Source organism: Anomaloglossus baeobatrachus, chromosome 7, assembly GCF_048569485.1.
Source record: "Anomaloglossus baeobatrachus isolate aAnoBae1 chromosome 7, aAnoBae1.hap1, whole genome shotgun sequence".
Classification (NCBI taxonomy): Eukaryota; Metazoa; Chordata; class Amphibia; order Anura; family Aromobatidae; genus Anomaloglossus; species Anomaloglossus baeobatrachus.
The window spans coordinates 276028264-276055205 of NC_134359.1; the positions used below are offsets into that span (position 1 = coordinate 276028264).

The 26942-nt window shown below is 50.8% G+C and overlaps 1 protein-coding gene across 1 annotated transcript in view; it reads left to right on the plus strand.

Moving 5' to 3' along the window:
• The window catches only part of LOC142245471 (uncharacterized), a 189534-nt gene that overhangs the window by 90287 nt on the left and 72305 nt on the right, over positions 1 to 26942 (plus strand). Inside the window, exon 4 of the mRNA XM_075318197.1 lies at positions 24168 to 24188. Coding sequence (XP_075174312.1) covers positions 24168 to 24188 — 21 coding nt within the window. The remainder of the gene's footprint in view (positions 1 to 24167; positions 24189 to 26942) is intronic.

Genomic DNA, 26942 nt, shown 5'->3' on the forward strand with positions numbered 1-26942 from the left:
CATATATTTTTGCAAACTACTTTTGAGGCACAAAGCTCCTAAGGGAAGGGGCACTATATTGAGGTTCAGATTTTGTTGGAATGGTTTGGAGGTGTCATGTCACATTGGCAGAGCCCCTGAGGTGACAGAACAGTAGGACCCCCAGAAGTGACCTGATTTTACAAACTACACCTCTCAATGAATTAATCTAGGGGTGCAGTGATCATATTGACCAATGTGTCAGAGAATTTTATACAATTGGGCGTTGAAGAAAAAATAATTACATTTTTACTACAAACATTTTGTTTTAGCCTTATATTTTACATGGTGAAAAGTGGCACCAAAACTTGTCACGCAATTTCTGCTAAACATGGCAATACTCCATATGTGGCAGTACAGTACTGCTTAACCACATGGTGTGACTCAGGAGGAAAGGTATTTGACTTTTGGAGCACAGAATTTTCTAAAATAGCTTTCAGATTCCACATACAGAGACCCTAAAGGGTGTTTTACACACTGCGACATCGCTAGCGATCTCATTAGCGATGTAACACGCCAGATCGCACATGCGATCTCGTTTTAAAGCATGACCTATGTGCGATCTCGGCAGATCGCATGTGCGATCTGGTGTGTTACATCGCTAACGAGATCGCTAGCGATGTCGCAGTGTGCAAAGCACCCTTAGGTGCTAGAGGAGCACAATCTGTCCTCAAGGGACCCCATTTTAGAAACTACACCCCTCTAGGAAATTATATACAGGTGTAACGATTTTGACTCCATGGCTGTTTTCCAGAAATAAACACACAGTGGAAGTTACTGAGTGAAAATTGTAAATCTGCCATTGTACTGCCCGTACATTGTAATACCAATACATTGTTGTGCTCAGAGTTGAATCTTTAATTGGAAACATTTTAATTAACATTTTGGATCACATTTATCCTGTGCTCTACGCTGAGCATTTACATCAAGGTTTCCATCTAAATCTCCAAAAGATGTTGATCAGATGACACCCCGATGGATCCATTCACTATAATGAGACAGCAGCATTTCTCTAGACTCCGTCTGGCCTCTATTCAGTGGTATCCTTTTTCAAAGTGCATCGCTGAAAACATGGACCCCGTCGGATCATAGGCAGACACAGTCCAAAATGACTCTCTTTGTCTCGTTATAGGGAATCTTCTGTCAGGTTTTGTCTGAATAATGTATTCAGAGATTTACACGCAAACCTCGGTGTAAGAGCTCAGCTCAGAGAGCAGGATAGATATAAGCCGAGTATTACTGAGATCTTTGGGAGGAAGACTTAATAAATCAACAGCAGGTCAAGGATCACTTTTATTTTTTTTACACCATTCATTGTAGAGTATAAGTGATTAGACAGTTCTATTCTTTGTGTCAGTGCGATTGCAGCGATACCAGATTTATATAGTTTTTTTTTTAATGTTTGGCAACTATCAAACACTAAAATACTTTTTATCGCTGTGCTAACATGCTATTCAATGCAGTATCACTACTAGCGGTGATGCGTGTACCTGTGTCCGCTGTCACCGCTGATGAATGCCCGTCACTTCCGCTCATGCGCAGTATGAAGCCGGGTGTATGCGTACTGGCTTCAGAGAAGTCTAATGCGCATTACTGAAATTGCTGGTGACTTCCCATCATGTGCACTGTCCAGCGTCTCGAGCAATTAGAGCGGACACAGGTACGGACATCACTGCTGGTGATGCTAGGCAGTGGGCATTGAATAGCATGTTAGCATGCCCCTGTGGGTGTGCTAACATGCTAAGATGACGGAATGAGCACAGGAACTAAAGCCCTTGCAACTAGTCCCTGCGCTCATTAGCATATTAGAGAGGATCTATAGAAATGCTTTTTCTAAAGATCCATTTATCTATGCTACTAGATATTATTATTATTATTATTATTATTTATTTATAGAGCACCATTAATTCCATGGTGCTGTACATGAGAAGGGGGTTACATACAAAATACATATACAAGTTACAGTAGACAGACTAGTACAGAGGGAAGAGGGCCCTACCCTTGGGGGCTTACATTCTATAGGATTATGGGGAGGAGACAGTAGGTGGGGTGTAGATTGGGCGGCAGCTCCGCACGGTGGTCGGGCGGCAGCTCCGCACGGTGGTCGGGCGGCAGTGAGTTCATTGTAGATTGTAGGCATTTCTGAACAGGTTGGTTTTCAGGTTCCGTTTGAAGTTTGCAAGGGTAGGGGATAGTCTGACGTGTTGATACAGGGACGGTTAGGCAGGGATTAGCAATATGCACCCAGAACTGCTCATGATTCTGGGTGCATATTGCACCTGACAGGTTCCCTTTAAATATATATGTGTGATAAAAAATGTTACATAGGAAAGTAATGTAAGGTATAGGAATGCATAAGATGTAGTATAATGTATAGATGTAGCAGTGTTGGTTAAGCTTTGTCCGGCTGAATAGGTACAATTGTAACTATTCCGTTTTAAAATTGCAATAACTTTTTTTTTTAGAAAAGCCGTAGAGGGCTGAAATTTCGTGACATCTCTGCAGTTTTGGTCCAGAATAAATTGGCCAAATTTCAATAATATATCTCCCCCCCCTTCCGAGATAAGGGGTCGAGATATTTTTGCATCCATTATGCAGCCTGACGAAGGTTAAGCAATATAGTATAATGATGTATAGTGTCTGCAAGTAAAGTTGCCATCTAGTGGCCGGACATTATAAGAATATAGGTAAAAGGTTATGTAGGATGTTTTGGCAAGCTAAGTTGCCCGGTAACTGACTTCAGGGCAAGAAATGGTTAAGCTGTGGGATTAGCCACAGGGATAGGAGCCAGTCCCTAGGGAAAGGACAGACTCCATTTTAGAATTAAGATAGGGAACGACCAGTGAGTAGGACAGACTTACAGTCTGTCGAGTCATGTCTTGGTCGCATTCTGCAGGTGACTTTTGAAGGCTGCAACGTTCAGATCAAACAAGAGTAGCGTAAGAGAATGAACAGGAACAAGGAGGGTGGTTGTAACCCAGAACAAAGATCAGCCATTAAACCTGAGACTGCTAAAGAAGCTGAATACGACCCTTGTGGGTAGGAACTAGAGTCAGACACTTAGGGGTACTTTACAACATTGCATCCGAAATATCGTCGGGGTCTCGTCGTTAGTGACGCACATCCGACGCCGGTAGCGACATCGCAACGTGTAAATCCTTGGTGCGCCGATAAACGATGGCAAATGCGTCGAAAATCGGTGATCTGTGTAGTGTTGGTCATTTTTATAATGTCGGTGCGTCCGCAGGTACAATGTTGTTTGTCGTTCCTGCAGCTCCACACATCACTGTGTGTGAAGCTGAAGGACCGACAAACATCTCCTTACCTGCGCCCGCCGTGCACCGGCAATGCGGAAGGAGAAGGTGGGCGGGATGTTTACATCCTGCTCATCTCCGCCTCTCCGCTTCTATTGGCCGGCCACTTAGTGACGTCGCGGTGACGCCGAATGCACCGCCCCCTTGAAGGAGGGATTCTTCGGCAGTCACAGTGACGTCGCCGACCAGGTATGTGCGTGTGAAGCTGCCGTAGCGAAAATGTTCGCTACGGCAGCTCGCACTACATATCGCATGTGCGACGGGGGCGGGGGCTATCGCGCTCGGCATCACTAGCAATTGCTAGCGATGTCGCAACGTGTAAAGTACCCCTTAGTAGCAGGTCCCAAGTAGCTTACAGACGAGAGGTAACAAGCCGGAACGGTGTTGAACGTGAAATGAGTATGTAGTCCTGTGTGGTAGACCCGAGAGAGTTATTACTTCCTGTCACTGGGAGGACATGGAATGGACAAGAATGACTTTCACGTCCCATTCGGTTATGCTAACCAAGTGGTAGCAGAAGGTCTGGGAACAACCAAGAGAGTAACAAGTGAGGTGAATTTTGAGGAAGTATGTTTAATGGTGCTTTGTGCTAAATGAACATTCGATAAGAAATTTATCCGCTACATCTTGTGTATAATTCTCCTCCAGAAACTGTTAAGTAAAAGACTGTTGTTTAATACGAACTATCAGCCTCCATCTTCGTTGACTCCATGATCTGGTCCTCGCCTGCCCCTAACAGCGGAATCATGTGGAATCCTGCAAGGTATGAACAGCAATCCCCTATCCACACACCCAGCCAGGAACATGTTTTCTGTAGAGGGTCCAGGCACTTACAGGAAGGAATCCCTTGCCCGCAGCTATCACCTCGCGCCCCTTTCTACGGTCATGACACCAACTGAAATCTATCAGTAATTAGAAAACAATCCTGCCACTTACAGAAAAAAATATTATCAGCTGGTTCAACAAATGATCTATAAAAAGATGTCATTACCAAGGTGCCACACAAGAAACATCTTATGTGTAAAACCAGTAAAGCTGGGGTCACACATAGCGACAGCGACAACGACATCGCTGTTACGTCACCATTTTCTGTGACGTAACAGCGACCTTGTAAGTCGCTGTTATGATCGCTGCTTAGCTGTCAAACACAGCGACGCAGCAGCGATCATAACGTCGCTACATGTGCAGAGAGCCAGGGAGCCGCGCACACTGCTTAGCGCTGGCTCCTTGCTCTCCTAGCTACAGTACACATCGGGTTAATTAACCCGATGTGTACTGCAGCTACATGTCACAGTGCAGAGAGCAGTTAGCCGCGCACACTGCTTAGCGCTGGCTCCTTGCTCTCCTAGCTACAGTACACATAGGGTTAATTACCCGATGCGTACTGCAGCTACATGTGCACAGTGCAGGAGCTGGCACTAGCAGCAAGAGCGGCGGAGGCTGGTAACGAAGGTAAATATCGGGTAACCAGGGAAAGGTCTTCCCTTGGTTACCCGATGTTTACAGTGGTTAGAGCTTTCCGCAGCTGCCAGACGCCGGCTCCTGCTCCCTGCTCGCTTCATTTCGTCGCTCTCTCGCTGTCACACACAGCGATGTGCGCTTCACAGCGGGAGAGCGACGACGAAAAAATGAAGCAGGACATTCAGCAACGAGCAACGACCTCACAGCAGGGGCCAGCTCGTTGCTGGATGTCACACACAGCGACAGCGACGGGACATCGCTGCAACGTCACAGAAAATGGTGACGTAGCAGCGACGTCGTTGTCGTCATAGCTGTGTGTGACACCACCTTAAGTTTTATCAAGGTCTCCACATTTTTACAAAACACATTTTTCTAAACTACTGAAGGTCCTAGTGAGCACTGTTGGGGCCATAATCCAGAAATGGAAAGAACACAATTTCACCATAAACCAGCCACAACCAGCTGCTCCCCACAAGGTGTCAAACAGAAGAGTGAAAATAATTATCAGAAGAGTTGTCAAGAGCCAAAGACCACCTGTGGAGAGCTTCAGAAAGATCTGGACTCAGCATGTACTATTGTTTCAAAGAAAACAATAAGTAATACACTCACCTTCCATGACCTGTATGCACGGTCACTACGCGAGACTCCATTGTTGAACAAAAAGGATGATCAAGCGCGTAGAAAATTTGCTCAACAACATTTAGACAAGCCTATGAAATCCTGGGAGAATACAGTCTAGTCAGATGAGAACAAAATTGATCTCTTTGGATGCCATAATACACGCCATGTTTGGAGGCCAAAAGGCAAATCAGCCCCAAAACACCAGACCAACGGAGAAGTTTGGAGGTGGGAATATATTGGTATGGAGCTGTTTTACAGGATACAGTACTAGTAAACTTCATGTTATTGAAGGAAAGATAAATGGACAAATGTACCAAGGCATTCTTGATAATAATCTGCTGCCATCTACCAGGATGATGAAGATAATTCGAGGATGCACATTTCAGGAAGACAATGATCCCCAACACACAGCCAAGGAACTATCAATTGGTTTCAGCAAAAGAAAATAAAGCTGTTAGAATGATCACAGGAGCTGAATCCAATAGAAAATTTATGGATGAACTACACCATGTTCCAAATTATTATGCAAATGATAATTTTTCTCTGATTTTCCTAAATGGTCGGTGCAAATGACAGTCAGTCTAATAAAACACAAATGTTTTTTCTTTTTTTTGAGTTCTCCAAACACATATTGTGTGTAATTTGTTCACACCCTGGTGATAAACTTTAGGGCAGTCGGTTAATTAACTTGAGGTGGGGTGATGCTTTGTATGATGAAGTGTATAAAATGTTTGATCAGTTCATATATGTCATGCTATGAATAAGAGCTCAGATGGAGCTTGAAACGCGTAAGACGCAATGATTTTAAAATATGGAATTTTTTATATACACTAATAAATGATTTACGTTTTTATCAAGACTCTGAAAATTTTGGAACTGAAATATTGAGCTTCCAGGTGCTGGACCAAACCCCTTTCTCTGCTGTTCAAGCCTCCGGGAACTGACTCGCTGACTGTCCGTGCACTGGTTATCCAAATCGGCCTTAGTTGCCTAAGAGGTGAGCTGAACCTACATATATAAATTTTCCATAGTCCTGCACTCGCCTGGCATGGTACAGAAAAGGGGGCTACAAAGTATGGTGAGGTCGGTGCTGTGGTGGCTCAGGCACTTCTCGTCTGTCAGGCCGCTGCTTCTGGTCCGTGGAACATGCTGCAGATATGTCTCCATAGGGAATAAGCATGTGACACCTTGGAGCCCAGGGGTCACAGGTCATTACACACACCACACACACCCTCCCCACACTAGGAAGGTAACACCCGTCAATCAAGACCTGATTGCCTCCCTCAGTGTTAGACAGGCACACCAGGTGGACGGAGTCAGGCGGAAAGACACGCCCACTGAGGAGTCTGCTGGCCTGAGGCAGGAGAACAGCAGTTAGTTAGTTGAGCCGAGGAGTAGGAAGTGGTAGTTGAGGAGTAGAGGAGTGTGACACAGCGCTGTGCGGGGCCTAGGTTGGAGCCTAGGACCCCCATACAGTCAGGCAGGCAGACGGCAGGGGCCACCTGCAGAAGACCGGGAACACGACCGGTGGAACCGTAGGGACCGGGACTGGGTTGGAGGCCGCCGGACCCGAACCGGGGAGCCAACAGTTTACCGGAGCACCAGGAAGGGTACTCAGACCCAGACTAGGCCGTAGGCCACCGTATAGTCAAATTAACTGATTGAGGTCTGGACCTCCCGGGGTCCTTTCCCACCCAGAGTCCCGATTGACAGCAACAGCCCGGCCTGACCGGATACCAGCCAGCACCAGAGGCCATAGATCCGAGGGCCAGCGCCTTTGGGCAAAGGAGCTCCCACGACATACCCGCCGGGGAGCGGACCACCCATACTCAAGCACCGTGGTCCACACAAGTTGAGGTGCAGGAGAAAGGGGGACCCTGTCACACCGTCCAGTGCTGCAGCCGGCTGTGGGCCGCTCGTCTTACATCTCGTTTGGTTTACCAGAGACTCTGAGTGACTTAATTGTGAGTACGACATCATCTCACCGCACTGCAGCACTGCACCCCGCACCGCAGCTCCCCGCTACCAGGCCCCGGGACACACCGCCCCTACCCTCGGAGGGGTTAACAACCAAGCTGCGCCCTGCCATCTCTCCCAGGAGCCCCTCCATCTTTACCGAAGCGATGGTGTCCCACATCACCACAACCCGTGGGTGGCGTCACGAAAACCACCCCAACACAAACATACCCGCATCCCCCGCGTGCAGCGCCAGCCCCCCCTTTCAGAGCGACGTGACCCCCGGGTCCGTCAGAGGCTCGAGTTATCGCCAGCAGTACGAGCACGGATCTGAGCGGCTCGGCGGTCGCAGCTGAGGACGCGGGGCGGTACAAGCACACACTCACTTACTCATAGCTTCTATAAAACACTTGAACTTTACTGAACAGAGTTTCGTCAGACCTACTTTCGTCTCCAAAAGAGAGGCACAATAACTTCACAGGCATTGTTACGCTACTTGACACGACTCTTCTCAACATGGCTGCACACAGAGTTCCACCAGCTTTGAGAGTTCCTTTACTTCACTACTCTTTTTAGGCTATCTTACACTGGGTTTCATCAGGAATATCCCAATCCCATAGTGACGGTGGCTGTCCGAATACTAAGGCCCTTTACAACACCACACTTCCCACTTTAGCCTGCTTGCCCCGGGGACGCTGTTCCATTCTGCTCTCTCTACTTCCAGGGTCCTAACTGTGAGTTTAATTTCCACTTTCCAAGTTTTGCGCCCGCCCCCCTGCTGGATTTGAGGAAACTGCAAGCCCCTTGGGGCTGGAGAAATACTTTGCCCTTGGCCTGGGACTTGCCCCTGCAGCTCTCATAGACTTGGATTCTTTTGCCCCTGTGGACTAAGTCCTATCCTGTTTATGGACGTCTTCTCCCGGACTTAGTCCTGTCCTGTTTATGGACTTTTCCCACCATGGTCTCTGTCCTGAGCAGCCCCTGAGAGACTGAACCCTATCCTATGGAAACGGGACTGTGTTTTTAAGTGTGTGCCTCCAGAACTTTGTGGATGAGTTGCTGTTAAAAGGATGTGTCCCCTCCTTTGCAGTTAGTGGGAGACTAGGACAAAACCACTTTGTGGTTCATCAGGGTCCCAACCTTAAGGACTGTGCCCTTGGACTCAAGGAGGGCCCTACTATTGGCCACAGGCTTGATATTTTAAGTATGGACTCTTGCTTGCTTCCGGCATGAAAGAAGGCGGTTGTCGGGGTGCCGGAGAAGCCAAGAAAATGTTTTGATAGTGTTTGTTTGAGAATCTCTGCATGCTTTTATGTCTTTCAGGTGTCCGCTTGGTCAGGGATGACCAAGGTCAAAGAGGGGAGGGATGTAAGAGGGTGAGTACTCCCCTGAAGACATCGGGTGTCGCATTGCACATGTATATTTATTGTATAGTATTGTTGTGAGAATTTATGTGGGATGTGCCACAGTCCTGCCAGTTGCCACAAGGTGGCATAGGTCTCCCTGTCGGGCAGGGGCAGGACTGGGTAAATTAGTGTTAGAAGCCTGGCCCATGGGATAGAGGTTGGAAGGGCTCCTGTAGAGTTAGTTAGTGTAAGAGATGGAGTAAAGCAAGAAGCAGCTGAGTGGTGTAGTAGTAGAGAGAAACAGGCAGAAGCATGGGGCAGGAGGACATCAGAAGAGGGTGACCTGAAGCAGATTTAACAGCGTGGTACCTTGGAACGAACAGCGACTACCTAACACTTCAAGACAAAACAATCACTGATCTCGGGGAGACCAGCCATAGAAAACACTTCCGGCAGCCAACGAGGGCGCTCAATGCAGGGAAATCCTAGGTGCATTGTCCCCTGGGAAATATGCAAATCAAAAATGTCCGTGGAGCCTCTGTTAGGAGTCTCGACACAGAAACTAGCCAGATATTCCTCCGAGAAATACCTAGCCAAGGAGTGGCTTTTTTTAGGAGACCACCATAACCACCACATTAAGTGGCCCTTTTAGTCAATATCCAACTGACAAGTTTAAAGACATGACAAGGGAAATACCAAGGCCAGGTATCCATTCACAGACAGCTGTTTCGGGGTATTGCCCCTCATCAGTGTGGAGTAGGATTCTGGCTAGGTGGGAGCAATGCCTAGTAGACCTACAAGACAAAACAATCCCTGATCTCGGAGAGACCAGCCAGAGAAAACACTGCCGGCAGCCAACGAGGGCGCTCAATCCAGTGGAATCCTAGGTGCATTGCCCCCTGGGAAATATGCAAATCAAAAAATGTCCGTGGAGCCTCTGTTAGGAGTTTCGACACAGAATCTAGCCAGATATCCCTCCGGGAAATACCTAGCCAAGGAGTGGCTCTTTTTAGGAGACCACCATAACCACCACATTACGTGGTCCTTTTAGTCAATATCCAACTCTTTGACAAGTTTAAAGATATGACAAGGGAAATACCAAGGCCAGGTATCCATCCACAGACAGCTGTTTTGGGGTATTGCCCCTCATCAGTGTGGAGTAGCATTCTGCTGCCGGCAGTGTTTTCTCTGGCTGGTGTCCCCGAGATCAGTGATTGTTTTGTCTTGTTGGTCTACTAGGCATTGCTCCCACCTGGCCAGAATCCTACTCCACACTGATGAGGGGCAATACCCCGAAACAGCTGTCTATGAATGGATACCTGGCCTTGGTATTTCCGATGTCATATCTTTAAACTTGTCAAAGAGTTGGATATTGTCTAAAAGGGCCACTTAATGTGATGGTTATGGTGGTCTCCTAAAAAGAGCCACTCCTTGGCTAGGTATTTCCCGGAGGGATATCTGGCTAGTTTCTGTGTCGAGACTCCTAACAGAGGCTCCACGGACATTTTTTGATTTACCTAACACTTCAGCAGACAGGGTATAAATTCAATGGGTGTAAATTAGCGAGGGTCTCTGGAATGAACACACCGGCTTACAACTTTTACCAGTACTAAATGTCACAAATTCAAGCGCAACCCATGAATGCTTCAACTGCTTGGATACCCAGGTCACTGTTTGTTCCACATGTAATCCTTAGGTAAATTTGTTTCTGCAGTTTGTGATACACATTGGAAGGATCTCTGGAGTTAACATTCTGACCACGGCATATAGCCTGTATATACATAATAAGGATAGTAGTGACTGGGGAGTAATTGTAAACATCTTTCTCCTTTGAGCTTCTACCCTATTCCTTCCAGTAAATACTGTGTTGTGACATTTCTTCCTAGACCTCAGTCTGTGACTCTCATTCAAACCTCTGGTCATTACATGAGTAAAGACTAAAGGGTGCTTTACACGCTGCGACATTGCTAATGATATATCGTCGGGGTCACGTCGTTAGTGACGCACATCCGGCGCCGGTAGCAACATCGCAGCGTGTGAAATCTTTCAAAAACGGTGATCGCTGACATTTCGCTCCTTTTCATAATGTCGTTGTTGGTGCATGCCGCTGGTTGTTCGTCGTTCCTGCGGCGTCACACATCGGTATGTGTGACACCACAGGAACGACGAACATCTCCTTACCTGAGTCCACCGGCAATGAGGAAGGAAGCAGGTGGGCAGCATGTTCCGGCTGCTCATCTCCGCCCCTCCTCTGTTATTGGGCGGCCGCTTAGTGATGCCGCTGTGACGCCGCAAGAACCTCCCCCTTAAAAAGGAGGCAGTTCGCCGGTCACAGCGACGTCGCTAAGCAGGTAAGTACGTGTGAAGGGTGTTAGGCGGGCTTTGCACACTACGACATCGCAGGTGCGATGTCGGTGGGGTCAAATTGAAAGTGACGCACATCTGGCATCGCATGCGACATCGTAGTGTGTAAAGCCTAGATGATACGATTAACGAGCGCAAAATCGTCGTAATCGTATCATCGGTGCAGCGTCGGCGTAATCCATAATTACGCTGACGCGACGGTCCGATGTTGTTCCTCGCTGTGTGTGAAGTCGCAGGAGCGAGGAACATCTCCTACCGGCGTCACCGCGGCTTCCGTAGGATATGCGGAAGGAAGGAGGTGGGCGGGATGTTTACATCCTGCTCATCTCCGCCCCTCCGCCGCTATTGGCCGCCTGCAGTGTGACGTCGCTATGACGCCGCACGACCCGCCCCCTTAGGAAGCAGGCGGGTCGCCGGCCAGAGCGACGGTCGCAGGGCAGGTGAGTGCATGTGAAGCTGGCGTAGTGATAATGTTCGCTACGCCAGCTATCACACGATATCGTACCTGCAACGGGGGCGGGGACTATCGCGTGCGACATCACAGCAACGGCTTGCGATGTCGCAACGTGCAAATGACTCGCCCACCCCAGGGCTAGGGGACACCCGGTGCCGGGCCGGACTAGTCCGGTGGTAGTCAGTGGTGGCTGGGCCCGGCTCCGTGGCCCTGGTGGGTGTCAGTTGAATATGTGGCTGATGAGTTGAAGTTAATGTTCGTGACGCCACCTGTGGTATGCGGCTATTAAGCCGCCGCTGCTATGGGAGAACTCCGGGGTGATGTTATGGCAGCTATGATGTTACTGCTCCCCACAGGTGGAGCGATGCCCCGGGATACAGTTGGTGCCCGTGAAAGTCTATGGTGTTGTGTGGCTAACACGGTGCAGGGCCGACAGGCGAGGAAAGAACCAGGCACAAACAACAGTCTCTTTACCTTCTCCTCTTTTACTCTGGGAACAGTCCAGTCCTGGGAGACCGTTACAGGTGGTGATGGGGATCCGGTCGGCCTGGAAGTACTTGGGATGATCTTTCTGGCCAGCTGAGTATGAGGCCTACTCCTGTACTTTGCTTTGTGATGATAGGACCCTGCTTCTCTGAATCCAGCAATGGCCCTCTTTGCTGCTGGGACCGATGGCACGTCCCTTCTTTCTGTAGGTGGCTGCGCAGACCCTCTCTCTGGTGCTTCTCCGCTGGAGTCCACACCGGGCCCTGAGGCTGCAGCTGTACCTTGGATGTTTCTGGGCCAGGGGCTTGCAGCTCTCCTGCCCTTCGGACTCGGCTACCAGGGGCGGATTTTATACCCTGGCAACCACAGACTCCGATGTCTGAGTCTCTCTGCTGCCTCTCAGCTATTCCTGCTTCTCTGGGCCAAGCTGCTCCAGCTCTAGGCCCCAGATGCACAGGACAGCTCACTCTGCGTCTGTTCACTTCCACTACTCCCTACAGACTGGCTGCACTTCCTCCCTCTGGTCAGGTAGAGGAAGGCTCCCTGGAATTCCAGGTTCAGAGCTCCCCCTGCTGGCCGGAGGGAGAACTGTGTTGGGTGTTAAACCTGCTGGCCAATGGATCTCCCAATTACCTCCAGGCTCAGCATTAACCCTTTGGGAGGGCAATGCTGCTGTGGCGACCAGGTCCTAGGGCGCCACACTCCCCCTTAGTTAAATTCAGTACTCCCGGACTGTGGAAACAAAACATAACATGTCATACATTTCATCCCAATATGGGAGGCACATTATTTTTAACGTTACAACTTCAGACAGTACTATAAGAGTCCAGTGTGGCTCCCTGCCGGGTGTCCATTACACTGCTCCATGGGGGACCCGCCGCGATCAAACCCCCAACGTAGGCTCTGGGCGTGCGTCAGAGCATTGATGACCCCACTCTATGCACGCCGGACGGGTTTTTCTTCAGGGGTGTTGAGCACACTGGTGCTAACTATAAACAATTTAGGTGTTGGCCACCCATAGTCCAGTGGCCCAATTGTCCATTTTCGCAATCACAAAAAAAAACATTTTGTACACGACATTACAGACTTTTCACATAACTATTTACATTCTAATAAATACTCTTTCTTTATATAGTTGATTCCCTATACCTTAGAGGGGGTTGTCCCCGAGTGCTGCGTTGAGACCTGCGTAGCTCTGGTGTTTGTCCCTGACTACTTAGTGTGTCTCCTATCTCAGCACTACCGGTAGGCCTAACCCCAATAGGTATGCATGATGATTGCCTATGTGGTCTAGGAGTCGCCAAGGGTATGACAGGTTCACCACTGACAGGGGGTTGATCCTCCTGTTCCACTGCTGGCGTGTCACCGCGTGTCGGGGCGGACGGTTCTTTGGGTGGATCCGGAACCTGTTCTGTTTCTGGCTCGACCGACTGTGGGAACGTCAGGACCGGTACCACTACGGCACCATTTATGCGGGTCCAAGTCTTGGGGAATTTGCCGAGGATCGTTTGTATCATCTCTTCCCCTTCTTCTCGAACTTCCTCCACTTCCCTTTGAACTTTGCACCGCTCAGGGCACGTCTTCAGGCGGTCTCTGGATATTGCTTGACAAGTCTTGCCTTCGTCCTTGCTTATGAGGCACACCTTACTGTTGTCAAAGTTGGAGGGGATAATGGTGTAGGGCTCGTTCTCCCACTGATCATCCAATTTATGCGTCCTCCGCTTCTTCTTGAGGACTTGTTCTCCAGGTGCTAAGGGAGTTGCTGGGGCCGTTTGATTGTACTGCTGCTCTTGTCTTGTTCTGGCTTGAGACAGGCTCCTCTCTACGCATTCCTGGACCTTACGGTACTGCTGCTGCCGTTCTGTATCCCAATCCTCTATTTCTTGAACCGCCTCAGGCGACACAGTCCCCATCTCAAAGTCTACAGGCAACCTGCCAGGTCTGGCTCGCATCAGGTAAGCGGGGCTGCAGTTGGTCGAATTTACTGGGATATGGTTGTACAGGTCGACCAGATCTGGCAGCTTCTCTGGCCATTGGTTCCTTTCTTCCAGAGGTAGAGTCTTCAGCATATCAATAACCACATGGTTCATTTTCTCGCACAGTCCATTGGTTTGGGGGTGGTACGGTGTTGTTCTGATTTTCTTACAACCGTACATGTTACAAAACTCTTGGAACACCTCCGCCTCGAACGCAGGGCCTTGATCGGTCAGTACCCTTTCCGGATAACCGTGAGGCCGGCAAAAGGATGCCTGGAACGCTTTAGCTGCTGTTCTGGCTGTCTGGTCCTTCACAGGCACTACTACCAGGAAACGAGAGTAATGGTCCACAATTGTGAGGGCGTACACATAGCCTGACCGGCTTGGTGTTAACTTCACGTGGTCCAGGGCCACCAACTCCAGGGGCTGCTTCGTAACAATTGGCTGTAGGGGAGACCTTTGGCTGGCATCATCCTTCCGCCTCAGGTTACACGGGCCACAGTCTCGGCACCACTTCTCGATCACCTTTCTCATGTGCACCCAATAGAACCGATCACGGAGTAGGGCCTCCAACTTCTTCCACCCAAAGTGGCCTGCGTTATCATGATAAGCTGCTAGGACCATTGGAGCATCCCTCTGCGGAACCACGATCTGCCAGACAAGTTCATTTGTTCGCCAGTTGACGTGTCTCTTGCAGAGCTTGCCTTGGTAGGTGAACAGTCGTCCCCTCTCTTTCCACAACTGCTGGGCTTCTTCTGGAGCATCTGGACCAAGATGAGTCTCAGCTTGTGCTAGCTTTTCTTTGACCAATCGCACCGCCGGGTCACCGTTCTGTGTCTCTTCCCAATTATGGTGGAGTAATGGGTTAACCGGGACCTCGTGTTGGCTCGAGCGCTTCACTCCCACAGCATGCTCACACTGGGAAACGCCCTGATGATGGAAAGCCGGTAACTCTATCTCTTCGAGTTCATCCAGGTCTTCTCCAGATTCGGGTAAGTGAGGCATTCTGGACAGCGCATCAGCATTGTTATTCTTCTTGCCAGCCCGGTACTTGATGGTAAAGTCAAAGTTAGACAGCCGGGCCATCCATCGCTGTTCCAACGCCCCTAACTTGGCTGTTGCCAGGTGTGTCAACGGATTGTTGTCCGTGAAGATGGTGAACTTGGCCGACGCCAGATAGTGTTTGAAGCGTTCAGTCACTGCCCAAACAATAGCGAGGAACTCCAGCTTGAAGGAACTGTAATTTTCTGGATTCCTTTCTGTGGGCCGAAGCTTCCTACTGGCGTACGCTATCACCTTCTCCCTGCCTCCCTGCACCTGGGACAAAACGGCTCCCAGGCCCACGTTGCTGGCGTCTGTATACAGTACAAACGGCTGGCTGTAGTCAGGGTAGGCCAGAATTTCTTCTCCCGTGAGAGCCCCTTTCAGCTGGACAAAGGAGGTTTCTAGTTGGCTGCTCCATTCAAATGGAGGGCTCTGCTTCTTAGCCTGCTTTGGCTGGCCCACCAGGAGATCTTGAAGGGGCGCTGCTATCTTGGTGAAACCATCAATGAACCTTCGGTAGTAGCCCACCAGCCCAAGGAACTGCCGCACCTCCTTTACCGTGGTGGGTCTTGGCCAGTCCTTGATTACGGTGACTTTCTCCGGATCAGGTGCCACACCTTCTGCGCTGACCACATGACCCAGGTACTGTACCTTTGGCTTCAAGAGGTGACATTTGGACGGCTTGATCTTCAGGCCATATTTTGACAAAGACTCGAACACTTCTGCTAAGTGCTTCAGGTGGTCTTCATAAGTCTTGGAGTAGACTATGACGTCATCCAGGTACAACAGCACGGTTTCGAAGTTGTGGTGGCCCAAGCAGCACTCCATCAACCGTTGGAATGTCCCTGGGGCGTTGCAGAGCCCGAATGGCATGCAGTTGAACTCGCAGAGGCCCATCGGCGTCGTGAATGCAGTCTTCTCCTTGTCCGCCTCTGCCACGGGAACCTGCCAATACCCACTGGTGAGATCCAAGGTGGAGAAATAGTTAGCTGACTTTAAGGCTGTTAGTGACTCCTCTATTCTGGGTAGGGGATAAGCATCTTTATGTGTAATGCGGTTAATTTGCCTGTAATCTACACACATTCTCATTGTACCATCCTTTTTCTTTACGAGCACTAGTGGAGCTGCCCAGGGGCTACAACTATCTCTGATAACCCCAGCCTCCTTCATTTCCCGTAACATTTCTTTGGCACGCTGATACTGTGCGGGGGGTACAGGGCGGTATCTCTCTTTAACGGGAGGATGATCACCCGTGGGGATTTGATGTTTAACCCCTTTCACCTGCCCAAAATCTAGGGGGTGTTTGCTGAAGACCCGCTCGTACTCCTGTACCACCCGGTAAACCCCATTCTTTTGGTGTGAGGGGGTGGAGTCGGTGCCCACATGTAAGTTTTGGCACCAGTCTTCCAGCTGCCCCTTGGAGCCCTTGTCTTCCGCCTGGTCGGACGGGATCAAGGGTTCCACTGCTTTGATGGTGTTGTTGCTGACAGTGTACAGTTTTGCTACAGTGGCGTACCGGGGCAATTTGGCTTCCTCCTCCCCACAATTCAGGACACGGATGGGCACTCTCCCCTTGCGGACGTCTGCTACCCCTCTGGCTATCAGGACTCCAGGCCTACTGTCTGAATACACCGGTTCTACCAAGGCATGGTAATCCTGACCCTTGAGGCCTATTGCTGCCCGACACCATATCAACATTTCACTTCTTGGGGGTATTGCAATGGGTAGGGGGTCACTTACCCTCACACTGCCAATTTCTCCTCCGGCCAGCTCCACCTGCTGCCTCCTCATCAGGGCTCTGATCTCCCTCTGTAGGGCACGCTGCTGCCCGGAGCTGGCAGTTTCAGACGCCTGCTGCAACAAAATTATCACTTCGGCAATACAATTTTCTATCACATTTGTACCAATGGTTACCAGCGGGTCAGATTCTTTGCGATCAATATCTACAATTATCATCCCCTGACATGGCAATTCCACCCGCCCCACTTTAATGGTTACTTCTTTATACCCAATTTGAGGTAAGGGCTGACCATTACTGGCCACAATTGTTAAATCATCATCTGGGCCATGGTCAATGTCTGAATCAGCCCAATATCTTTTGTACAGTTTATAGGGGATGGTCGTTACCTGGGACCCAGTATCCAGGAGGGCATTCAAAGGGATCCCATCCAGCACAATAGGAAGGACCGGTCGTCCTCCCACATACTTGCTGCGGCTGGGGGTTGAGCCGGGCTTCCTTACACCTGGGGGTCGGCTCCTGGCCCCAGGCTCGGCCCATTTAAAGGACAGTATCGTGCAATGTGGCCCACCTGGCTGCAGCGGCGGCAGATCGGTTGTCCCGTTGAATCATACCGGTCTGTGTCTCTGCCTCGGGTCGGCGGAACCCTCCTCTGTCGCATCCATGGGACGTCATCTGGGCTGGAGGCCAACTCGATTTTTGCAGGCGATGGGGTCACTTGTAGGGACTGCACGATCTTGGCAAGGGCAGCTACAGTCTTGGTCAGCTCCTGGAACTGCTGTCTGAGCTCTGCAGTGGGATCCTTATCCAGGGACTGCGCCTCAGCCCCTGCAGTGGCTCGTGTTGCAGGCACCACCCCGGGGTACGTGATAGCAAGAGGCCGGAGGGGCACTGGGTCATTCGGTGTAGATTCTCTCAGTACCCGGATGGCCTGGTCCTTAAACTTTGCAAAGTCCAGAGCAGGGTTCTGCAGGACCATGATACGCAGCTGGGTCCTGTGGGCATCTGACAGGAGCCCCTCTATGAACTGCTCAGTTAGGAGTTTGTGTTCTTCACGTACACTCTCTGGGTCCACTTGTTTAACCGCTTTCAGGGCCTCCTGCAGGTTTAAGGCATAGTCCCTTATGCTGTCTGTGGGCCGCTGCTTGCACCCAAAGAATCTCATCTTTATCTCTGCTGCGGTGCGGGTGTCAAAAGTACTCTTTAGCTTGGCCAGTATCTGGGTTACTGTCCCTTTATCTGTATCAGGCCAGGACTTCACTTCACGCTGGGCTGCGCCGGCTAGCTGTCCCATTAATATGCCCACCTTCTGGCTCTCAGTCAGCGGATACACCCGGAATAAGCTGTGCAGGCTTTCTCTGAAGTCGCTCAAGGTATGGGACTCCCCGGAATACTGCGGCAGCCATTCTGCGCCCGGTATGTACGGCATGGTGATCGGCATTACCGGCGCTACAGCGGGGGATGGGGCGACGGCGACAGGGATCGCTTCGGCGGGCGCTGCGGCGTCTCGGGCTATGGCAGCCACCTGCCCTCCCTCTGCGTCGGACATCTTCCTCCCCCTTAGTGAACCTTACCAGGCTCCGTTCACTTTTCAAATTTCCTTCCGGGTCGCGCGGGGTTAACAGCGCTCTGCTCTGATGGCGCGCTCCCTTCGCGCTCTTTGTCAGGCACGCCCCCCTTCTTCCTGCGCTCAGTGAGGATAATGGCGGCGGCAGTTTTCAAACAGTGAAACACGCAGTAATACAGTCTTTAAAGCGCAATTATTCAGGCGCACAGTACCCGGTGGAACCGGGCACGAAATCCTGTTCGTGACGCCAAATGTTGACTCGCCCACCCCAGGGCTAGGGGACACCCGGTGCCGGGCCGGACTAGTCCGGTGGTAGTCAGTGGTGGCTGGGCCCGGCTCCGTGGCCCTGGTGGGTGTCAGTTGAATATGTGGCTGATGAGTTGAAGTTAATGTTCGTGACGCCACCTGTGGTATGCGGCTATTAAGCCGCCGCTGCTATGGGAGAACTCCGGGGTGATGTTATGGCAGCTATGATGTTACTGCTCCCCACAGGTGGAGCGATGCCCCGGGATACAGTTGGTGCCCGTGAAAGTCTATGGTGTTGTGTGGCTAACACGGTGCAGGGCCGACAGGCGAGGAAAGAACCAGGCACAAACAACAGTCTCTTTACCTTCTCCTCTTTTACTCTGGGAACAGTCCAGTCCTGGGAGACCGTTACAGGTGGTGATGGGGATCCGGTCGGCCTGGAAGTACTTGGGATGATCTTTCTGGCCAGCTGAGTATGAGGCCTACTCCTGTACTTTGCTTTGTGATGATAGGACCCTGCTTCTCTGAATCCAGCAATGGCCCTCTTTGCTGCTGGGACCGATGGCACGTCCCTTCTTTCTGTAGGTGGCTGCGCAGACCCTCTCTCTGGTGCTTCTCCGCTGGAGTCCACACCGGGCCCTGAGGCTGCAGCTGTACCTTGGATGTTTCTGGGCCAGGGGCTTGCAGCTCTCCTGCCCTTCGGACTCGGCTACCAGGGGCGGATTTTATACCCTGGCAACCACAGACTCCGATGTCTGAGTCTCTCTGCTGCCTCTCAGCTATTCCTGCTTCTCTGGGCCAAGCTGCTCCAGCTCTAGGCCCCAGATGCACAGGACAGCTCACTCTGCGTCTGTTCACTTCCACTACTCCCTACAGACTGGCTGCACTTCCTCCCTCTGGTCAGGTAGAGGAAGGCTCCCTGGAATTCCAGGTTCAGAGCTCCCCCTGCTGGCCGGAGGGAGAACTGTGTTGGGTGTTAAACCTGCTGGCCAATGGATCTCCCAATTACCTCCAGGCTCAGCATTAACCCTTTGGGAGGGCAATGCTGCTGTGGCGACCAGGTCCTAGGGCGCCACACAAAGCCACCCTAAGCGATGTTGTGCGCCACGGGCAGCAATTTGCCCGTGACGCACAACCGACGGGGGCGGGTGTGCTCACTGGCAATATCGATAGCGATATCGCAGCGTGTAAAGTACCCTTTAGGGCAGGGGTGGGCAATTAATTTTCTCATGGGGCCGCATGAGAAATTGGGATGGTTTTAGAGGGCCAGACTAATATAATTAATTCAGTTTTACCCAATACTGTATATAGTATATATACTATCCCTTCAGAAACAAACTGTAAGTTAAAGAATACAAAGATTCAATGAAAATATGGAGGACCTAATTACATCATTATTTAATGATGAGATGATGAACTTTAATGAACTTGTGATTGTTCACTTTAGAAAATTGTCAACTTTAGGCCAGTTTCAGACGTCCGTGTTTCAGGTACGTGTGACATCAGTTTTTAACATGGATGCCACACGTGCCTATGTTGTTATTTGCTGTTACTCACATGTCCGTGTTTTCACACGGACCGTGTGACCCCCTCGTGGCCCCGCATGCACACACGCAGACATGTCTTTTTTTTCACCGGTAGCACGGATGTCACACGGATCGCACACTGATATGATCCGTGTGACATCAGTGTGACAAGTACCAGAGAAAACACGGGGCTATTTAATAAAAAGATTTTCTATATTTACCTCTCTCCAGCGATGTTGTCTCCGGCTCTGCTGCCTCCCGCTCCTGACCCCCGCTCATTATACTCACTGAATATTCACTGCCCTGTGGAGCTGGAAACGGGGACCGCATCGCTGGGTGAGTATACAGCAGAGTGTGTGTTCAGTGTATACATGCATATGCGCTATACGTGTACAGTATATGTGCTCGGTGTATCCATGTGTGTCTGCTTTGTGTGTATACATATGTGTATATATGTGCTCGGTGTGTGTGTGTAGTGAGAACCTGTAAGCCGGAGCATCGCGGGGACAGCATTGGGGACTCATCACAGTTCCCAATTAACTCTGATGAACCCGTGAAGCTGTAGCGCGGGCAGAGGTGTATCTAGGCTTTCCAGCACCCGGGGCAAGAATTCAGTTTGGCGCCCCCCCCACCAAGCAATTTGGGTGGTCGTCATGTGACCAGTCACTCATATGTGATTTGCATACACAGTCATGTGGTAACGAGCTTCTCTTAATAATTCTCTCAATGTTCAATGAGAAACGTATGAAGAAAAGCTAATTGTCACATGCAAGTATGAAAATCACATATGAGTGGAGTGGCCATGTGGTGACCAGCGAGCAGAGCTGAATTGTGACAGTGGGTATATTACACGCTGTTAGAACTGAGGATACTACACTTCTTAATTTTGTAATTAAAGGGATTGTCCAGATTAGAGATGAAAGTCTGCAGTGAATCTATTCGTGACTTCAGGCTTCTGAATTCTGCTCTGCACACTTTTAGGATTCTCCGGTGCCAGTGACGAGAATGAACGATCATGTGAGCACAAGTATGAGATTTGTACACTTCTGGCCACATTCTGGGTTAATGTGTCCAGCCTCAGTCAATTCATTTTCATTGAGCATGTCTGTTCAGCACGTGACCACATCTTTGTAAATCGCATACTTGCAGCTTCGTAAGCTCCCACTGTTACTGCCGGCATCAGAGAATCCTGACAGCGTGCAGTGTGCACACTGTGAAAATTCAGAAGTCTGCAGTCACATAGATTGACAAAAGGAGTGACTGCAGGCTCATCGCAAACTTGGACAACCCCTTTAATGCTCCGAACAACATAAATAAAAACATAGTAACCCTTAACTTGTCAGACGGCACAAGACTTTATTAAAGAGATTGTCCACTACTTTATCACTGAAGGCCTTTCCTTAGGATAGATCCCCAATGTCTGATTGTTCAGGATCTGGCACCTGGCACCCCCGCCAATCGCCTGTTCTAGGTGCCGTGCCGGTGGTGGCAGGTGGCCGGAAGTGCTCAGTTCTGGATCTGCTCCGTCTTCTGATAGTGGCAGCAGTCTCCTATTAAAATCAATGAGGTGCAGTACCCAGCCGCGGACACCATCAGAGGACGAAGCAGATCCAGAAATAAGCATTTCCGGCCACCTGCACCAAGAGCAGCTGATCAGTGGGGGTCCTATTGCGCTCTCATAAGAAGCAATGCACAAGTGGGACCCAGGCTTAATGATGACACACAGTCTGTATCACAAATCAATTTTTACATTCAGGTACCTTATAGATGATGTTGCCTCTAGTCATTTCTTTCTATTCTTCATCTTATCCTGACGCAATGATGACTTTTCACATTCACATCTCGTCTCTGCAGATTTCCATCTTCTCCGGTCTTCTGTAACACATCCCGACACGATGCCCCTAAAATAGCAGAATAATTATAATACTTCTTTTTAATCTGCCCTACACTGTGCCCCAGAATAAATAATGTCCCCTCACTGTGTTCTCTCCACAAAATATGACCCACACTGTCCCTCTTATCTTACATGCCCCACACACTCCCTCTCCTTTCCATACTACTCTTCACACTGTGCTCTCATTGTATCACCCTATACTGCCCAGTCTTTATACTGTGCCCTCTCATCCCACCCCCTCCTGGCTATGGCCTCACACTGTCCTCCAATTCTGCCCCCTCTCCATACCACGTGCCTCCACTACCCAGTCTATATTCTGTGCCCCTCACATTTTTCTCATCCCTAATGCAGGCGTTACACGAGGTGATCTATTGTGCGATAGATCGTCGGGGTCACGGTTTTCGTGACGCACATCTGGCTTCGTTGACGACGTCGTTTAGTGTGACACCTCCGAGCGACGCAGAATAGGTCACAAATCATGAGTCGTATACACATCGCTTAGTTTTAAAAAATTGTTTATTTTTCATGGCGCCGGTTGTTCATTGTACACCCTGGGAACGATGAACAGATCTTACCTGCGTCCCGCGGCACCCGCCGGCTATGCGGAAGGAGGTGGGCGGGATGTTTACATCCCATTCATCTCCGCTCCTCAGCTTCTATTGGCCGGCCGCTGTGTGAGATTGCGGTGACGCCGAACGTCCCTCCCCCTTCAGGAAGTGGATGTTCGCCGACCACAGCGAGGTCGCTCAGCGGGTAATTACGTGTGACGGGGGTTTAACGACTTTGTGCGCCACGGGCAACTAATTGCCTGTAACGCACAAACGACGGGGGCGGGTACGATCGCTTGTGCAATCGCACGATAGATCGTACCGTATAAAGCCCGCATTACTGTCTTCCTCACTACCTCCTGCGTGTCCATATACTTTTCCACCTAACTCCCCATCCTGCCCACTTGCTCCTCATACCATGTCACTCTTTATTCTGTGTCCTCAAAATTTCTTTCCCATTTGCTCCACATACCATGTCTGCATATGTCACCCCTTCCTCTCCACATGCATCCCCCCGCATCCTCCCTTTCCCCATACATCCCCCCACATCCTCCCTCTCCCCATACATCCCTCCGCATCCTCCCTCTCCCCATACATCCCCCCGCATCCTCCCTCTCCCCATACATCACCCCGCATCCTCCCTCTCCCCATACATCACCCCTCATCATTTCTCTCACCATACATCACCCCTCATCATTTCTCTCACCATACATCACCCCTCATCATTTCTCTCCCCATACATCACCCCTCATCATTTCTCTCCCCATACATCACCCCTCCTCATTTCTCTCCCCATACATCATCCCTCATCATTTCTCTCCCCATACATCACCCCTCATCATTTTTCTCCCCATACATCACCCCTCATCATTTCTCTCCCCATACATCAACCCTCCTCATTTCTCTCCCCATACATCATCCCTCATCATTTCTCTCCCCATACATCGCCCCTCATCATTTCTCTCCCCATACATCACCCCTCATCATTTCTCTCCCCATACATCACCCCTCATCATTTCTCTCCCCATAATCATCCCTCATTATTTCTCTCCCCATACTGTGCCCAAAGATGCTTCCCCCTCCCCAACCTCTCTTCCCACCATACTGTCAAAAGATTGTTCCCCCTCACCCCTACTGTGTCTATAGCTACTGCTCCCTTCCCATCCTCTCTCCTCCATACTGTCTTTAGATACTGCCCCCTCCCCAACCTCTATCCCATCATAATATGTCTACTGATAGTTCCCTCTCCCCACCCTCTGTCCCCCCGTTCCACGTGCATAGATACCTCTCCCCTCACCCCATAATGTTCTTCCGTCCGTGTCTTCAGCTTCACACTGGAGCACTTATCAGTGCTCTCTGCTGCCTCTGCGCTGCAGCCCTGACTTCCGGGTCAGCAGTGTAATCAGCTGACCTGATCACATGACAGCCGTCACTCTGACCCGGAAGTCAGCGCCGGCGTCACCACTCCAATTGTCCTCGCGTCTGACAGATACAAGGACAATTGAGCAGTGGGAGCCGCGCGCTGCAGCTTCTATGAGAGCGGCAGCTCCCACTGCAGAACGGCAAACGCAGCCTCCGTGGAGACTTTCACAGCGCTGCATCAGGCAGCCCGACAGCGCCCCCCTCACAGTTGCGCCCTTGGTAGATGCCCCGCCAGCCCCCCCGGATATAGTATTGTAGTATTGTGTAACGGGGTGCCAGGGGCGCCTCTGGGCTTGTAGTCGTGGTCCCTTCTGTCAGGCTTACCCCTGGCTCCGCCGTCACTATCGGGATGGGAGATGTCTTGGTGGGGCAGAGTGTGGTGGTGCAGATGTCATCCGACGTATAAACACTCTCCAGGCATGGTTCGATGCAAATAAAAGACATTCTTTATTTCACAACTCTTTCCAAAAACCGGCAGTTACAGAGACTTCACGTTCTTTTCTTAGCTGGGGAAAGCCTGCCCTGACGTCTCCTCCAGTGGGGATGTGCCCGGCTACTCTACTTCACCTGGCTCCCACTTATGGCTACCCACAGCCCGGACCCACACCGGGACTGCTTCGCACTATGAGGTTCCGCCCGCTCCTTTTCTCTCCGGCTTCCCTGTTCTTCCAGCTCCCTTCTTTCTTTCTTTCTGCCCACTCAGCTCCACACTCTGCCCCTGGCTGTTTCTTCTCTCCCGTCCCGGACACAACTGCCTTCAGCACACACTTCCTTTCCCCCTAAGCTGCCGGCTCCTCCTCCCTCCTGTACAGTTTCTATGGGGACAGCATTAACCACTTCAGAGAAAACCTGTGCTTCCTTGTAAGGGGTCTGCCCACCCCTTACATACCTCCCCTCTTTAAGCCTAAGCCTCCCGGCAAGGCACAAATCTAAAATCACATTTTAAAACTAAACAAAGTCATTTTAATGAAACTGCGAACATGTTCACCTGAGGGCACCCGCAAGGGCACACCAGTCCAGCGCCCGGAGTTCCTCCTGGAAGCTCCCGGTCTTAGTCGTGCCCGGAGGCCGTCGGCAGGCACTCCCGGTCTTAGTGGAGTTTCTGCCCGGAGGCTTTTGCAGCACTCCCGGTCTTCGACGTTAGCTGGCAGGAACACAACTCGGCAAAAATCTTCTTAACGACGCGGAGGGAGCCCCTGGCTCAGTCCAGCATCAGGCTCTCTTCCGGGCTCAGCAACTTGAACGGTTACAAACAACACACCTTCTTCCGGCTCAAAACAACGCCGGTGTTGAACAAAAACAGGCCCGCCATCTTCCGGTCTTGAAAAGTCACTCCGGATGATATGCACGTTGCCATTCGGCTCGTTGAGCCTGCACGTACTCCGACAGGGACTGTCCGGGCAACTGGCGCAGCCTCCGGAAGGGCTCGTAGTTGGCGGGTTGCTCCAACGTCTCGGGTGGGAGAGTTCAGCTAGCACCGGTCTTTGCTGCGACCGCCGCCGGTATTGGCATTCCTCCCACTCGATTTCCTGTTGCCACTGTGCGGCCTCTTGTGTAGTGGGCCGCTCCGGTCCTCCTGGCACAGCCGGTAGGTTAAGGGTGGATCCTTCCGCAGCCGCAGTCTGCTTCAGGCGTCCTCTGCCCAGGCTAGTCGCTACTAGTGCGGCTACCGCAGCTTGCTGTCTTCCTGGAGTCTCCATCTTGCTCGGAGTCAGCGTTTCTGGTAATGGCGTCGGGGTCAGTGGAGGTGCTGGAGGAAGTGGAGGCGGGCTTACTTTTCCCGCTCTTGGGTATACTCCACCCCCAGTCTCACACATCAGGTCGACCCCTACGCGGCGGTTCTTCTTTTTCTCTGGAACACCGCCCACTTCACATATCTTCCTTCGTGCCCTGGGACCGGCACCTCCCCTCTTTGGGCGGAGTACTCCGAACTTCTTTTTCGGCACAAGCCAGCCCCAGGCTCTTCTTTTGGCGCCAATTCTGCGCGCGCTTTCTGTGTCTTCACAGACAACGGCCATCTTGCCGCCATCTTGTGCCCGGTCCAACGCCTTAGCCACTTCTTCCTCTTCCCACCATGGGATCGGGACTCTTTTCCAATAATCTGGATCCAGTGTCCTCGGCATCACTTGATCTCCTTCTTCTTGGAGCGGGACCCCTTGCATATGATCCGGATCCTGCCGACTACGCCACATGTAACGGGGTGCCAGGGGCGCCTCTGGGCTTGTAGTCGTGGTCCCTTCTGTCAGGCTTACCCCTGGCTCCGCCGTCACTATCGGGACGGGAGATGTCTTGGTGGGGCAGAGTGTGGTGGTGCAGATGTCGTCCGACGTATAAACACTCTCCAGGCATGGTTCGATGCAAATAAAAGACATTCTTTATTTCACAACTCTTTCCAAAAACCGGCAGTTACAGATGACTTCACGTTCTTTTCCTAGCTGGGGAAAGCCTGCCCTGACGTCTCCTCCAGTGGGGATGTGCCCGGCTACTCTACTTCACCTGGCTCCCACTTATGGCTACCCACAGCCCGGACCCACACCGGGACTGCTTCGCACTATGAGGTTCCGCCCGCTCCTTTTCTCTCCGGCTTCCCTGTTCTTCCAGCTCCCTTCTTTCTTTCTTTCTGCCCACTCAGCTCCACACTCTGCCCCTGGCTGTTTCTTCTCTCCCGTCCCGGACACAACTGCCTTCAGCACACACTTCCTTTCCCCCTAAGCTGCCGGCTCCTCCTCCCTCCTGTACAGTTTCTATGGGGACAGCATTAACCACTTCAGAGAAAACCTGTGCTTCCTTGTAAGGGGTCTGCCCACCCCTTACAATTGTATTACACAGAGATCCTAAACTACATGGATTCTATTCCACGTCTTTTTTTTTTCCAGCTGGAGGGAGATATTCCACCCAGTCAGACAGCATTGCTAACTCTCAAGTTACAGAAGCCTGGAGGGGACATGACATTTTTTGTAG